Source organism: Amblyomma mixtum, chromosome 3 (genome assembly GCF_055824585.1).
Source record: "Amblyomma mixtum isolate Tamu chromosome 3, ASM5582458v1, whole genome shotgun sequence".
In the NCBI taxonomy this organism is placed as follows: domain Eukaryota; kingdom Metazoa; phylum Arthropoda; class Arachnida; order Ixodida; family Ixodidae; genus Amblyomma; species Amblyomma mixtum.
Window position 1 is genome coordinate 95936757 of NC_143014.1, and position 13513 is coordinate 95950269.

Genomic DNA, 13513 nt, shown 5'->3' on the forward strand with positions numbered 1-13513 from the left:
GATGGCACGTAAAGCACAATTAGCATGTGCTTTTATTTATCTTTGAGGTCGTTTAGTTTGGAAACACATTTAATGTTGTATTTCTTGCACTAGCTCATGGGTACGCAACAGCTTAAAATGCTGAAAAACAAAGATGAATGAAAATTTATGGCTAATGATTACAGCAGGTCGACAACAATGAAGTTTAGTGTACACCTTTAAGTATGAAAACTTTGGCCATAGAGTTTGTCTGATCGTGCAATACACATCCAGCAGCCTTAAGCAGTGAACAGAAGCTGTTAAAAGTGAGCATCCATGGCGTCGCGAAAAAGTGAATGCAGCTTGCACGTGCTCTGCACTTCCACTCGGAAGACTATTGCTCTCTGTGCTTGAGATGGCACTGAAGATAGTGTTTGAGGGAATTTCATACTTTGGGAATGGTTGGCTGAACAGTATGTCCTCCATATTACTGCTGCGTCGGGTGTAGCTGTAGGAAGGGCACTGCAGTTTCATATGGGGTACTAACCAGGGATGTCTTGTCTTTTCCTCCTTTTTCGTAGCTATATGATTGACCGATCCTCTGATAAAAAGAGGCAGTTCAAGATTAATCCCAATGGTGTTGTTGAAATTCAGCGTACACTAGACAGAGAAGACATCCCAAGGCATCAAGTCAAGATCTTGGCTATTGATGATGGTAAGCATGAGCTTTTGTGTGCTGCTTCTATACAAGTGTAGGGTAGCCACTGAGGTAGGGATTAATGTTTGCACAGTCAAGATTGTGGTGTATTATAGCTTCGATTCTAAGCTTTTAACATTTTTTTTTTTTTCTGGTTTTACAAAGGCGAACGTGATTTTGTAATCGTGCAGCCAGTTAGGTCTACCATGTACTGAGGTTTCAAGTTCTTTCATATTTTTGCTTTTCCTCCATGTAATTTTTCTTTGCAGGTGTGCCATCACGGACAGCTACTGCAACACTCACTGTAGTTGTTAGTGACATCAATGACAACCCACCGAGGTTCCAGTACGACTACAGGCCAGTCATACCGGAGCACACCCCTCCACAAAAAGTGCAAGAGATTCTGGCCACAGATGATGACGATCGTTCCAAAAACAATGGCCCTCCGTTTACATTCCGCATGGATCCCAATGCACCGGAGCTTATTCAGCAGTTCTTCCGTGTGGAACACGACCCCAGTACGTTGCTTTGTGGTGTTATTGAACTTGCACTGTCTTCTTTTTGTATAGTTAATATTGCTATCTGTTGTTCTCGTAAATGTTTGCAGATATGTTATGCTTTTAGTTAACCAGTTTTCCTAATGTCTACATCGCCAACCTTTGTTCTTTTAAATGTTTACAGATATGTTACGCTTTTATTTAACCAGTTTTGTGTTTTTTGGGGGGAAATAATATTCATTGCAACAGCTGCATAGGAGAGGATAAGAGGGAAAACATAATTCACTTTCAAGGGGGAGGCTTGCATAGTTGTACTAAAACTTTTAATGACTACTCAGGATGCCGAGTTCAACGGGTGTATCTCTTTTTGTCCTAGCTGGTGCCAATGGAGACGGTATGGCTGTGGTGCGCTCTCGAGAAACTTTTGATAGAGAAACTCAGAAGGAATACTTGGTTCCCATCCTTATCAAAGACAACGGCAACCCATCTCTCACGGGGACTTCGACACTCACTGTCATTATCGGGGATGTTAATGACAACCGCATGCACCCTGGCAGCAAGAGCATCTTCGTGTACAATTTCAAAGGTATGTGCATGCTTTTAAGGTATGTCCATAATGGTGGACATTTATTAGACCTTTATAATGAAGGGTGTCCTTTCTAAGCTTTTTCCTTACCGCAAGAAAAAAGAGGGAAAAAAGAAAAGTGAAACCCTGTGGCCATTGTGCCATTCTATTATGGCAGAGGCCCTGGAGGTCATAAAAAGCACATGTACTCTTTATTAGCATTGTAGAACTTGCAGAATCAATACTTTTTTCGTGACTTCAGGCTTGTGCTTAGGCTTTTCATGAGTCAAGTGAGGCTGAGCACCTTGGACGTGCTTGTCAAATTTTGCTGAATGGATGTAGTCTCCAGTCATGTCACATTTATTATGGCCAAAGAACTCAACAACTGATGCACTGCATTGCAAGATAAATGCCATTTTCAAACATGGTCGGCCTCGTTGAAGATGTTATGTTTCAGATAAGTGCATAATGCTTAGAGGTTTCAGGGAAACGTAGAAAAAGAAAATAAGCCCTCTAACAGAAGTCTAGGAATTGGACCATAGTTTCTTAGCCATACATAGGATGACGCTGCAGTAAAACCTCGTTAAACTGTAGTTCGCCGGAGCTTGGAAAAAGTATATGCTAAACGGTAGTGCAGTTTAACAGAAATGGCATAAGATTGCTCACTTACCTCTTTAAAAACAAAAAAAAAAAGGATTAGTATGACGAGAGGGGAAGAAAATAAGACGCAGCCTTTATTTACTTCGCGCTGCAAAAGTCCGTTATTTTCATTTGTCACCACGGCTGCCTAGCAGCAACATCAGCAACCTCGAATGCTCTTAAGCTTCTCCGCTAGTCCCCTTTCCTCTGTAAACGCCCGCATAACATTTACCGCATGCACAGCTTCTGCTGCAGTCAGGCCCAAATCGCCCATGCTGTCACTTCCTGTGTCGTCATCCTCGTTACTGCCAGTAGGCAACACTTCTTCCACAACTCGGGCGACGATAGTTCCATTGGATATGTCCGGTTAAGTTTCAGCTGCGCTGTCTATGTCCCTGAAGTTGGTGAAGGACATGTGTTCTGTAGTGGCCTGCCGCTGCAGCACTTCATTAAGCAGGCTGTCACAAGCCTGGTCTACAGTGTCGCTAACATCCTATGTGTCACTCGTGCACTGTGAAGCCAGTGCACTTGCAACAGTTCTGCGCAGTTGCAGATTCAACTTGCCGCCATGAATACTCCAGCAGTTGAATTGTGCTTAGCAGGTAAATAGAGAAAACCTTGTCACATTCAAGTGCTAGAAAAATTCTGCGCTGCAGATTTTTTCTGTACAGCTGCTTTACAGCTCGAATGATGCCTTGGTCTAAGGGTTGGTGTATCACAGTTGTCTTCGGCAGCAGAAACACCAACTTCATAGCCTTAAGGTTATCCTACGCGACATGCGGCAATGCAGTGTTGGGAATGACGTCAATGTTTCTTTCCTTCACCACAAAATGGCGGTCTATGAGGTGTATGTACAGTTAAACATTGATGTAACAAACTTCAGTGTAATGTAATACTCCAGCTTTCATAACTTTGCATCCATGGGACACCGTATATTTTTAGCTTCAATATAACGGCAGTAGATTTTGCCGCACTTTCAATGCAGCGAGGTTTCATTGCTTACTGGAAATGAACCTGAGGTCGCAGCTGTCGCAGCGGCAAATCGCATTGGCATGTTGGCGATATGCTCAGGGTGCTCACAAGAGGATGGCGACAACAAAACCAAAACTCAAGACGGGCGCATCGCCCGGTCACTCACAAGATATCAACATTAACAGGATGTGCTTAACGAAATGGTAGAAGTAAAGGATCAGTTTTATCGCAAATAAAGGTTTTTCCTGTTAGTTATCCACAGCGTGTTTATGGCAGATTCTTACCATGGTAGGTGACGAATTTCAATGTAGTGAAATTTCATTCTGTTGAAGTGAACTGCAGATTTGATCGACTTCGTTAGATCAAAGTTTAATTGTACTCCTCAAAGCGCTTCCTGGTCATCCAGGCTTTTGTATAGTTTCTGTAGGCTACTCCTGATGGCAGTTGGGCACTTTTAAAGCATCTCGGCTTGGCCGCATTCTCAATCACAAGAAGTGGCAGTTTTTCGGTTCCAGACGTCTTTACTCCAAATGCAACCAAAAACTTATTCTTTGCATGCTTTCCGCTGGTGCACGACTCTTCTTTGAACGCAAGCATTCTGTTTGGTAGAAGCTTGAAAAATGATGCGGATTCGTCCATGTTTAAAATATCGTTAGGCGCTAAGTTAAAAATTGCCCCAGCTGACCATACACCGTCCATGTCGGCTGCGGCACCCTCTCTGGGCTACGGTCCTTGTGTTGACGCCACGTTTTGCCCTAAACCTCGCCAGCCAGCCAATGTTTGCACACGAAGTTATCGTGGTTCAGCTCCGAGGTGAAAACCACAGCTTTCTCAGCACAGAGAGGTCTCCTAACAGGCAGATTTTTTAACAGAGCTGCTTTCAGCCACCACACCGGCACTTCCTCTACGTCCAGAAACGCGGAATGCCTTATGCAAAATCTTTTTACAGTCACAGCAGCAGTGCCAGATAGTTTTTCCCTGGTGTTCCAAATACAGTTGTCAGCGGCAGATCTCTGTTGCGTACCAGCACTGATTTCTTCGTGGCAAGTTCAGTAGCATGAACATTCTCAAACTTTCTTTTTTTTACTGAGCACCCGGTGTTTTAGTCCCAGCTCCGGCATGACACGGACCTCCAACTCACGACGCACTTTGCCGAAGAGCCGCTGCATGGTTAGCTCTAGTCATGAAAAGAGCCCCAGGGATGGTGCTCGCCACTGCAGCCGAACAAGACCGAAATTCAAAACTTCCCAATAGCAATCTTTCATGTTGGAAAAAAATGATGCTTGAGCTATACCGTGCCCACTGGCTCACACCAGGGCTGGAGAACTTCTACGATAATAGCGTAAGGAGTGCTTTCATGCATGGGAGCACTCAGGACTTTGCTCCGTCTGCGTCTGCAACGCTTTGACACAAGCCCGGCAATACAAGCAGCCTCTGCAGAGCATGTGGAGAACTGCCATGATTTTATGGCGCACAAGCGCGACGTAAAGTGAAAACAGTACGTGCTAACCAATACGTATGTGATACGAATGTACAGTTTATGGGAATACAAAATGCGTTATGTTCATTGAGCGCCGGGTCAGGGATTTGACTTTACTACTCTACTCTTAAAACAGTTAAGCGGGTACATTTTAACGAGGTTTTACTGTACACATTCAAAAATGGGTGGTTTCGCTACATCGGTTAAATTGGTAACTTTGAATAGGTGCAGTGAGAAAAATGGGAAAGAGCCTTTTCGTTGTTATTTTTCCTAGTTCTGCACACCATGCACTAATCTGAACCAAATTTGACGTTTTCTGAATGTGACTGCTTATTATGGAGGACAAAGCACCCCTCCTAGTTAAGAACTGCCACTTTCTAAAGTTAAGTCAACCTGAACACTGCAAGGAATTTAGTGTGGTGAAATTATTCTGTATATTTTGGAATGTTATACTTCAAGCACCAATATCAATACTGCACTACTGAGGATTGCCCAGTATTTCTCTTTCTTCGGTATGCCTTTATCCAACTCATTCCGTGAGGAAATTCACTTTGCCCTTGGGATTGTTTTCTTGTCATTTATTGGTGCATTTGCCTCTTTTTTTTCTAGGGGAGTCTCCACCAACAAAAATTGGGCGCATTCATGTTGAGGACTTGGATGACTGGGACCTGCCTGATAAGACTTTCTTTTGGGAGAATAATAATGCTCATTCCAACTTTGACATGGACGGCCACACAGGCATGATCACAATGCTGAACTCAACAGGGGCAGGCACCTACCATTTGCGGTTTTTGGTTTATGACCGTATGCACACAATGGATGCTCATGCCAATGTGACAGTAACCGTCAAAGAAATTCCCGAAGAGGCTATCTACAATTCTGGCTCTATTCGTGTTCATGGTAATTACCAAAATGTTTTGCATCAAGTAATTTCATTACAAATGTTTTAGTCTAGGCTGGCAGAAATCTTACTTGCCTATCATCTGGGCATTCATCTTTTCAGGTATTACTGATGAAGACTTCATAAGAGTTTGGGATTGGAAAAAGCAGCGGCAAGTGAAGAGCAAATATGAAATATTTCGAGACTTGATTGCTGAACGCATCAAGACAAAGCCATACAATGTGGATATCTTCAGTGTCATCTTGAAACAGTCACGCCCACCTATAACTGACATTCGGTTTTCTGCTCATGGCTCTCCTTATTACAAAGCCAGTCTGTTGAATGGCGTGGTGGCAGTCAATCGGAGAGAGGTGAGTGGCTAAAACATATCAAGAATCTGTTTTGCTTTGAGGTCCATCTGATTTGTGGGTCAATACAAGGCCGGCACCCTTCTGAACACCTCTAACGTATATATTACAAGACATTACTGCTTGTGCAGCTCATGTTTTGTAATGGGAGGCTGCACTTTACTGTTTTGCAGATTGAGGAGAAAGTAGGCATCAACATCACCATGGTGGGCATAGATGAGTGCCTGCTGGAAAACCACAACTGTGAGGGCAGCTGCACAAATGTTCTTATGATAGATCGAAACCCAGTGATGGTGAATGCCAATCGGACCTCCTTTGTAGGAGTAAACACGTGGGTGAAGGCTAAGTGTACGTGTGGGGCACGAGATTTCTCGGAGATCGAGTCTTGCCGCAAGAGGCCTCCTCCATGTTACAACAATGGCCGTTGTGTGGACACTTATACGGGCATCAGGTGCGTGAGTTTTTCTGTACTTTTCTACTACATTGACAAGGAGGCGAATGACTTCAAATTGATTGCTCCTGTTTCATACCCACACGTCTGACAGTTACGCACAGCCTTTGTCAAAAATGTACTGCCCACAGGCTTTGCTACTAAAGCTCCAGAGAGGTGAGGGCAAGTCCCTGTCACCTTCAAGAGAATTGGAAGTCGGGCAATGCTCAGCAAGACACACTGCCTGTCACTGAACAATCCTAGTGGTCTTATATCTTTGACAAAGGTTTTACCTGTGGTATATTGTGTATTACAGTGTGTGCTTCCTTTCAGGGTTAACATGTCATTACACATTCATTGAATTAGGCTGAGCACGAACTAAAGAAATGCTTAATCTAGTAATTTCTGTAGCTTGTTTTTTTCTTGAACTAGCTGTACTATAAATTTTACGTGCCGTTTTGCACGGTAACATAAAAATTTTGCCATTAAGAGGTGGCACATTAGTCCACCTGACAAGGTGAGCCTCTTTGTTAAAGGCACTTACCGTAGGGCAGTTTTTGTCTGTCATATGAGGGGTCTACTATAAGTATGGTTGCATGTTTTCCCCGAAAATGGTGCAAGAAAAATGCGCAAACTTCAAAAAAAACTTTCTGCCAAAAAAACTGCTTTGAAAATTGCAAAATGTGCTGCTCCCCATATTTCGCTTGCAGGCAAAAATATTAGGCTGCATCTGAGCCATAGTCTTGCTTTCATCATGTCTGCACCACCTCGTGTCACAATACCAACAGTGACACGTGGCTGCAGGTCATGCCACGAATGAATGAATGAATGAATGCATGCGCCGCGCAAAGCAAGATCAGTCCATTTCTGTCGGCAACGACGCTCGCGAATACCGAGAGAGGTAACCTATAGGAAGATACAAATGGTAGCGAGCGCCTCCATATGCACCCCTCCCCCAACTCTCCTTCTGCTGCCCCGCATCGCGGGTGGTGTCATCCAAGCCACAGCGGACGCTGCAGCTGTCCCATTTTCAAAGTGATCGTGTGCTGTTTGTAGTCCATCCCGATGGCAATGGAGAGCATGCTATTATCTCGAGTGGTAGCTAAGAAGAATAGCTGAGCTTATCTGTCCGATCAACTCTGTCAGAGCAGCAGAGAAGCAGTTGATTGTTACAGCGATGCCGCTCGTGTCTATATTGGGTGGAAAAAAACTTACAACTTTCGGTTGAAAAATGATATCCATAGTACTGCTGTCATCTATTTTAGTCCGAAATATCGGTTTTGAAAATGTGCATGTTCCTATGAGGTGCGTAACGGTTCCTCAGCGAAGTCCGAAAAATCGGTTTACTGTATTTACAAATGTGCTTTTACTTTAACTTTGCCATCCAGTGACAGTCTTTCACAAGAGAAGGCAACAAGCATGTGGCATTAGTTCATTAACTGAAAAAGTGGCTGTTTAATTTTGTCCTCAGAACAGTTCTTGATTTCCACTGCAGAACAGCTGCACATGCCAAGCTGTCTTGTGCCACTATACTGCAGAAATGTGTAGTTAGCCCTTAGGAACAATAATTCACAAAATAGAAGATTATACTTCTAGAAAAACTGAGTAATTAATTATAACAGAAGCAGCCCCATTTTACAGCACAGCAACACATGAAACACAGCTGACAATGAAGAGCGCACCTGCTTTAGGCGGGCTGTCACATTGATGAAGTGTCTGTGGCCACCACTATCTGAGGAGGGCTGAGATGAGGGAAAAAGAATGCGTAGCTTGGGGGCCTGCGTCTTCTTTGGCCTAGGAAATTGACAGTTCTCATGTCCTGTTGTAAATTTACCAAGCTACAAAGCTGACAGCGGAGTCAGCATATGCCGGATATTCATGCGGCGCCAAAATCTTACTCTACAGAATGGCGGCGGGGGTACCACATTGAAGCATGCTGGGAGATGCTTGCTTGTCGGTTGCAACAGAGCATGCAGACCACGTAAACCGCTGGTTGATGGCGCTTTTTCCGAGTGTTGAGCTTCTTGATCATAGAAGTGATGCGAACAGGAAAACCTATGGTCCGCACTTCAGCATGTTCGCTCCCTATGCCTCGCACCTCTGCTGCTCGCTACACCGTTCTCTATGCCGGCAAACACCCGCACGCTTTGCCCATACCTCCATTAGTATGTTGGAAGCCCTTTACGCAGCACTTGCAGTTGAGGATGCCCTCACCGATGCAGTTTTGCGTGTGGTGGTGCTGCATCCTCAGGAGTTTGGGAGAACTCCCACAAATTGAGTTCATATGAAGGTCATATTCGAAGATAATTTGTCCTTGATTACCAAATGCCTTCTATACCTGATGTTGGTTACAAAAGAAGTCCATTTAACGGGAAAGATAAGGTGGCCAGCCAAGTGGGCAAAAATTCTTATTTCCGTTTGTACATCTGTTCATTACAGCCATACCTCTTATAGCATTGTTCAAGGTACCAGTCAGAGTTATTCTGATGTCAAGTGGGCATGGTATAGTGCTTTTTTATTGTTAGTTCAAAATAATGTGCAGAGTGGCTCTTGTACTCTAGTTTTATGAGTGTTTTAATTGAGTTTGCTTCAGAAAATAATTCACTTACCTCCTTAGTTTATTTCTTTTTTTTTTTGCTTTTGCTTAGTTTTTTATTTCATTGGTGAGGAGCTTTAAATTTTTATATTGTTGCAGAATTGATTTATCTTTGACCACAAAGATCACAAATACCTAAACAATTTTTTCATGTCCCCAGTGTTGGTTTCGTAGCTTGCGTAATGATGCAGTGTCATTTAATGCAGCTGTCGGTGCCAGTCAGGATTCCATGGACCACAGTGCCAGCAGACAACACGGCACTTCAACGGCAAAGGCTGGGCATGGTTCCCTCCCTTACAGCAGTGCGAGGACTCTCATCTGAGCCTAGAGTTTATGACAGAGCGCCCTACAGGACTGCTGCTGTACAATGGGCCCATCTCTCGGCCTGACCCGGGCGAAATTGTCATTCAAGATTTCATCTCTCTCGAGCTCAATGCAGGAAGGCCAAGGCTGTTATTGGACTTTGGCTCTGGGACAGCAGAACTTTTTGTTGATGTTGAGGAAGCCCTAAACAATGGCAACTGGCATCGGCTGGATGTCTTTTGGGACCGACAGGTAAAAGATCATCGTGCAGATTATTGCTTTTAAGTTTTGGTAGGCACCTTCACACCATAGGTGTAGTATTGGAGGAAGGCAGGCACCTTTTACCACAAGTTGCTTTTTAGTACTTGGATTGATGTGCAAAAATTCACAGGGGTACACAAGGCTTAGTGTTTCCTGTGGTTTTTATTGTTAAGTAATAAGTATATAGTTTTTCATATGGAACGGGAAAAAAAATTTACCTAAAACCCTGCTGTTTTTTTTTGTTTGTTTTTTCTCATGAAGCTTTTTCTGTTGTGTGAGCCATCATGGTGGCTCAGTGGTTATGGTGCTTTGCTGCTGACCCAAAAGACACTGATTTGATCTCGGCGGCGCTGGTCACATTTCGATGGAGGTGAAATGCTAGAGACCCATGTGCTGTGCGATGTCTATAAACGTGAAAGAACCGGAGGTGGTCAAAATTATCTGGAGCCCTCCCGTAGAGCGTCCCTCATAGCCTGAGTCTCTTAGGGACATTAAACCCCGAAAAGCAAACCAAACCTTCTTTCTTTGTGTTGTTGTGTGACTTTAAATGCAATCACTGTGAGCCCAGCCCTAAGCCTGATGTCATGGCCGATTGAATAGGACACGCGTTTGAATGGGACGTGGGGGACATGAAAACATACCGGTACGTCAATGACAGCGAAAAGGTTCATTGCGTTGAGCAGAAATGGTGCCAGTGTCAGTGTGGCAGTTATTTGCATTTATGTCCCAAGTTGAATGGAGTCAGGTGCATTGTCAAATATAGCGTTGCAAAATTACCATTATTTTGGTTCTAGTAAAAATGCCCTGCTACAGTAAAACCTCGTTAACCGGGATCTCACGGGACTGGGAAAAATGTCCGAGTTTACCGAATTCCGGATTATCGAATGTACCAAGAAAGCGAGAAACAAATGTACGCAGCATGAACATACCTTTATTGCTTGAAAAACTGCGTTATTTTCGTTTGTTTCGTCGCCGGAATCTGCGCTACAACGATCTTTCTCAACCCCATCAGGTGTTGGTTCGCACGCTCACTGTCACGGGATTCTACGCAGAATTCCTCTAGAACGGCGAGAGCCTCGGCGGCCTCCCGCACAGTGCGACGTCGCGGTGGCTGATCTGGATTTTCATCATCGGAACACTCATTCTCCTCCACGCCGAGCACTTCCGATATGATGTCATTATTGGCCGGCTGCTGTTGCCGCTTCGCTGGGGGGGCGGCCGCCATAACAGCAAAGCGTGAAGGCAGAGACAGCAAAGCGTGACAGCAGAGACAGCACGCACCAGTCCGCGCGCAATGCGGCTTATCACACTCGCAACTCAAAAAAAAAAAAAAGCAGCTGCAGCGTCAGCGTAGTGTGGCGGCAGTTACAGCACGCACCAGAAGTCGAATGCAACGGGCACGAGTCCGCACACAACACGGCTTTTCGCACACTCGCAAAACAACACAGCTGCAGCGCAGGCATAGCGTGGGTCGAATGGGCTGAGCAGCACGCGCGTAGATCCGGTGACAAAGTAAGCCTAGCAAGCCGTCCCATCGTCCTTTGCAACTTTTAGTGGTTGCTGGATGGCTGAATGCTCGATCAGTGCGCTGGGTGGTGGCTAGCGCCACCTGCCACTGATCACTCTCTCACTATCATCATCACATCTCTCCCCTCCTGCGGCCGTTTCTCGTCTTGTTTCGGTTTGTGTGGCTCTCTCCTCGGCTGCGCCGGCTTCGTCGTCGGTTAGGGGTGTTTGCACATTCGAGCCGCCGAGTATGGACGTTTCGATAGCTCTCGCCGGGGTTGTCCGAGTTAACCGATACGCGGCTAAATGCTGCCGAGTTAACAAGCGTTTAACCCCATTGAACTACACACATTTTTGCCGGCACCGCGGTGCGTGTCGGAGTTAACCGAATTTCTGAGTTATCGAGATCCGGGTAAGCGAGGTTTTACTGCACCATATTCATATAGTATTTGAATAATACAAACACTGGAGAGTTGTTTACTGTTACACATTTGTTGCATGTAAATGAAGTTTGTCGTCAGCATCTGAGACAATGTGTGTGTGCTTTTGTTCTTGCAGTCTGTGCGGCTAATGGTTGATAACTGCATGTCGGCACGAACTCATGAAGGAAACCAAACGATTGACCGGTCGCGTTGCGAGAACAGCACTCAGGTGCCTGAATTCAATGAGTTCCTCAATGTGAACACACCACTTCAATTGGGTGGAACTCATGTTGGTGGCAAAGACCTGGGAGCGTATGCATGGCGCCATCGGCACACAACCGAGGGATTTCAAGGCTGCATCAAAAACGTTGTCCATAACAGTGAGGTGAGTGGTTGCTTTCTTCACTCCTACCATTTTTCGCTGCTTAGCCATATGCATAGCTTTTGCAGAAAAGATGTCAGTCTGATTCCTGCTATACCGTATTTACTCGCATAATAGGCGCACTCGCATAATAGGCGCACCCCTAGATTGGTCGCGAACAATGACAAGCAGGAATGACAAGAAATCTAGAAGCAGCGGGGGGGTGGGTCTATTACGTGGGTAAATACGGTACTTCGTTTGCTCATTGTCCTACTGCACAGTTTCGCAGAAAAAGAAAAAAAAATTGTGGAGCTTGGCTTACGTATGGCTCTGGGCTTACAGGCTCAGCTCATGAATCAGCAAAAGCTGTTATATAGCTTTGGTTTAGCCATGTAGTCCTGCATTCTGCCATGGAAGCACCCTCATGTTGTGCATTCCTCCGCCCTTGTTATATTCTCCTTCTTACACAATGGCCACCCTTTAGGTTTTTGCTGTGGCAGATGCACATTCCTCCACTCTTGTTAGAACATCCCAAGCCACTTCGCCACCTTTCGTCTCCCACCCTCTCTCTTCTCTCTCACACTTTGTCTCTCCCTCCTCTCCACTTCTTGGCAATTCAGTTTGATTAAATTAACATTAATTCAATCATTTCACTGAGGATTTAAGGTCTTATGGCTGACTCTGTAGATTAAGCCGTTGCTCTTGCGCTTCGAAGAAAAATGCCAAGCTCTGAACATACTAAATGAAATTAAAAATATTGCCCCAAGACACGAAGCGCTACCACCGTGGTACACTCTCCCCATAGTGTGTGACATCACACTAACACGCCTCGGGAAAACCTGTACACCGCATGACCATATAATACAAGAATATCTAGCACTACAAGAAAAATACAGAAATTATACTGCATTTTATACTGATGGGACAAAAACTCATGCTCATGTAGGAAGCGCAGTAATACAAGGAAAAAATAAAAATGCAGTACGACTGCCCTCATGTGCTACAGTTTTCACCGCTGAGTGTTATGCCATTTGTGTTGTGGTACAGAAAATAACAAATGAAAACATCAAAAACAGCATCATTTATACAGATTCACTGAGCGTCCTTACAGCATTAAACTCCAAAAATGCCACAGAGCCACTGATAGGAAGCATCATACACAGTATAGTAAAGGTCACAACACAAAAACATGTTATAAAATTCTGCTGGGTTCCCAGTCACGTTGGCATTAGGGATAATGAGAGAGCCGACATGTGTGCTGCACAAGCCAGAACCATGGAAATAAAACATGTGAATTTGCCTCCTAGGGATTACATGAAGTTAGTACGTAGCACACTAAGAGCCAAATGGCAAGCTTCTTGGGAAAATGAAGGAAACAACAAGCTGCATACTGTAAAGCCCATTTTAAAAGAATGGAAATCGTGCCGCCATAAAAAGCGTTTTATAGAAGTAATTTTATGTCGTTTACGCATAGGTCACACACACATCACCCATAGCTTCTTATTAACAAAAAAAGACAAACCCGTGTGTGAAATGTGTGGTGAGGAGCTCACAGTTAATCACATTTTAATATCTTGT

The 13513-nt window shown here is 44.5% G+C and overlaps 1 protein-coding gene across 5 annotated transcripts in view; it reads left to right on the plus strand.

Annotated features, from left to right (window-relative positions):
• CadN (neural cadherin) overlaps positions 1–13513 on the plus strand; it is a 248060-nt gene that overhangs the window by 215430 nt on the left and 19117 nt on the right. For all 5 annotated transcript variants that reach the window (XR_016290490.1, XM_089580223.1, XM_089580221.1 and 2 more), the window contains exons 24-31: positions 540–673; positions 925–1173; positions 1529–1738; positions 5418–5708; positions 5812–6059; positions 6230–6507; positions 9289–9637; positions 11711–11959. Coding sequence is in view for 4 of the 5 variants with exons in the window: in XM_089580223.1 (XP_089436349.1) it covers positions 540–673; positions 925–1173; positions 1529–1738; positions 5418–5708; positions 5812–6059; positions 6230–6507; positions 9289–9637; positions 11711–11959 (2008 nt within the window). In the remaining variant the exon portion in view is untranslated. The remainder of the gene's footprint in view (positions 1–539; positions 674–924; positions 1174–1528; positions 1739–5417; positions 5709–5811; positions 6060–6229; positions 6508–9288; positions 9638–11710; positions 11960–13513) is intronic.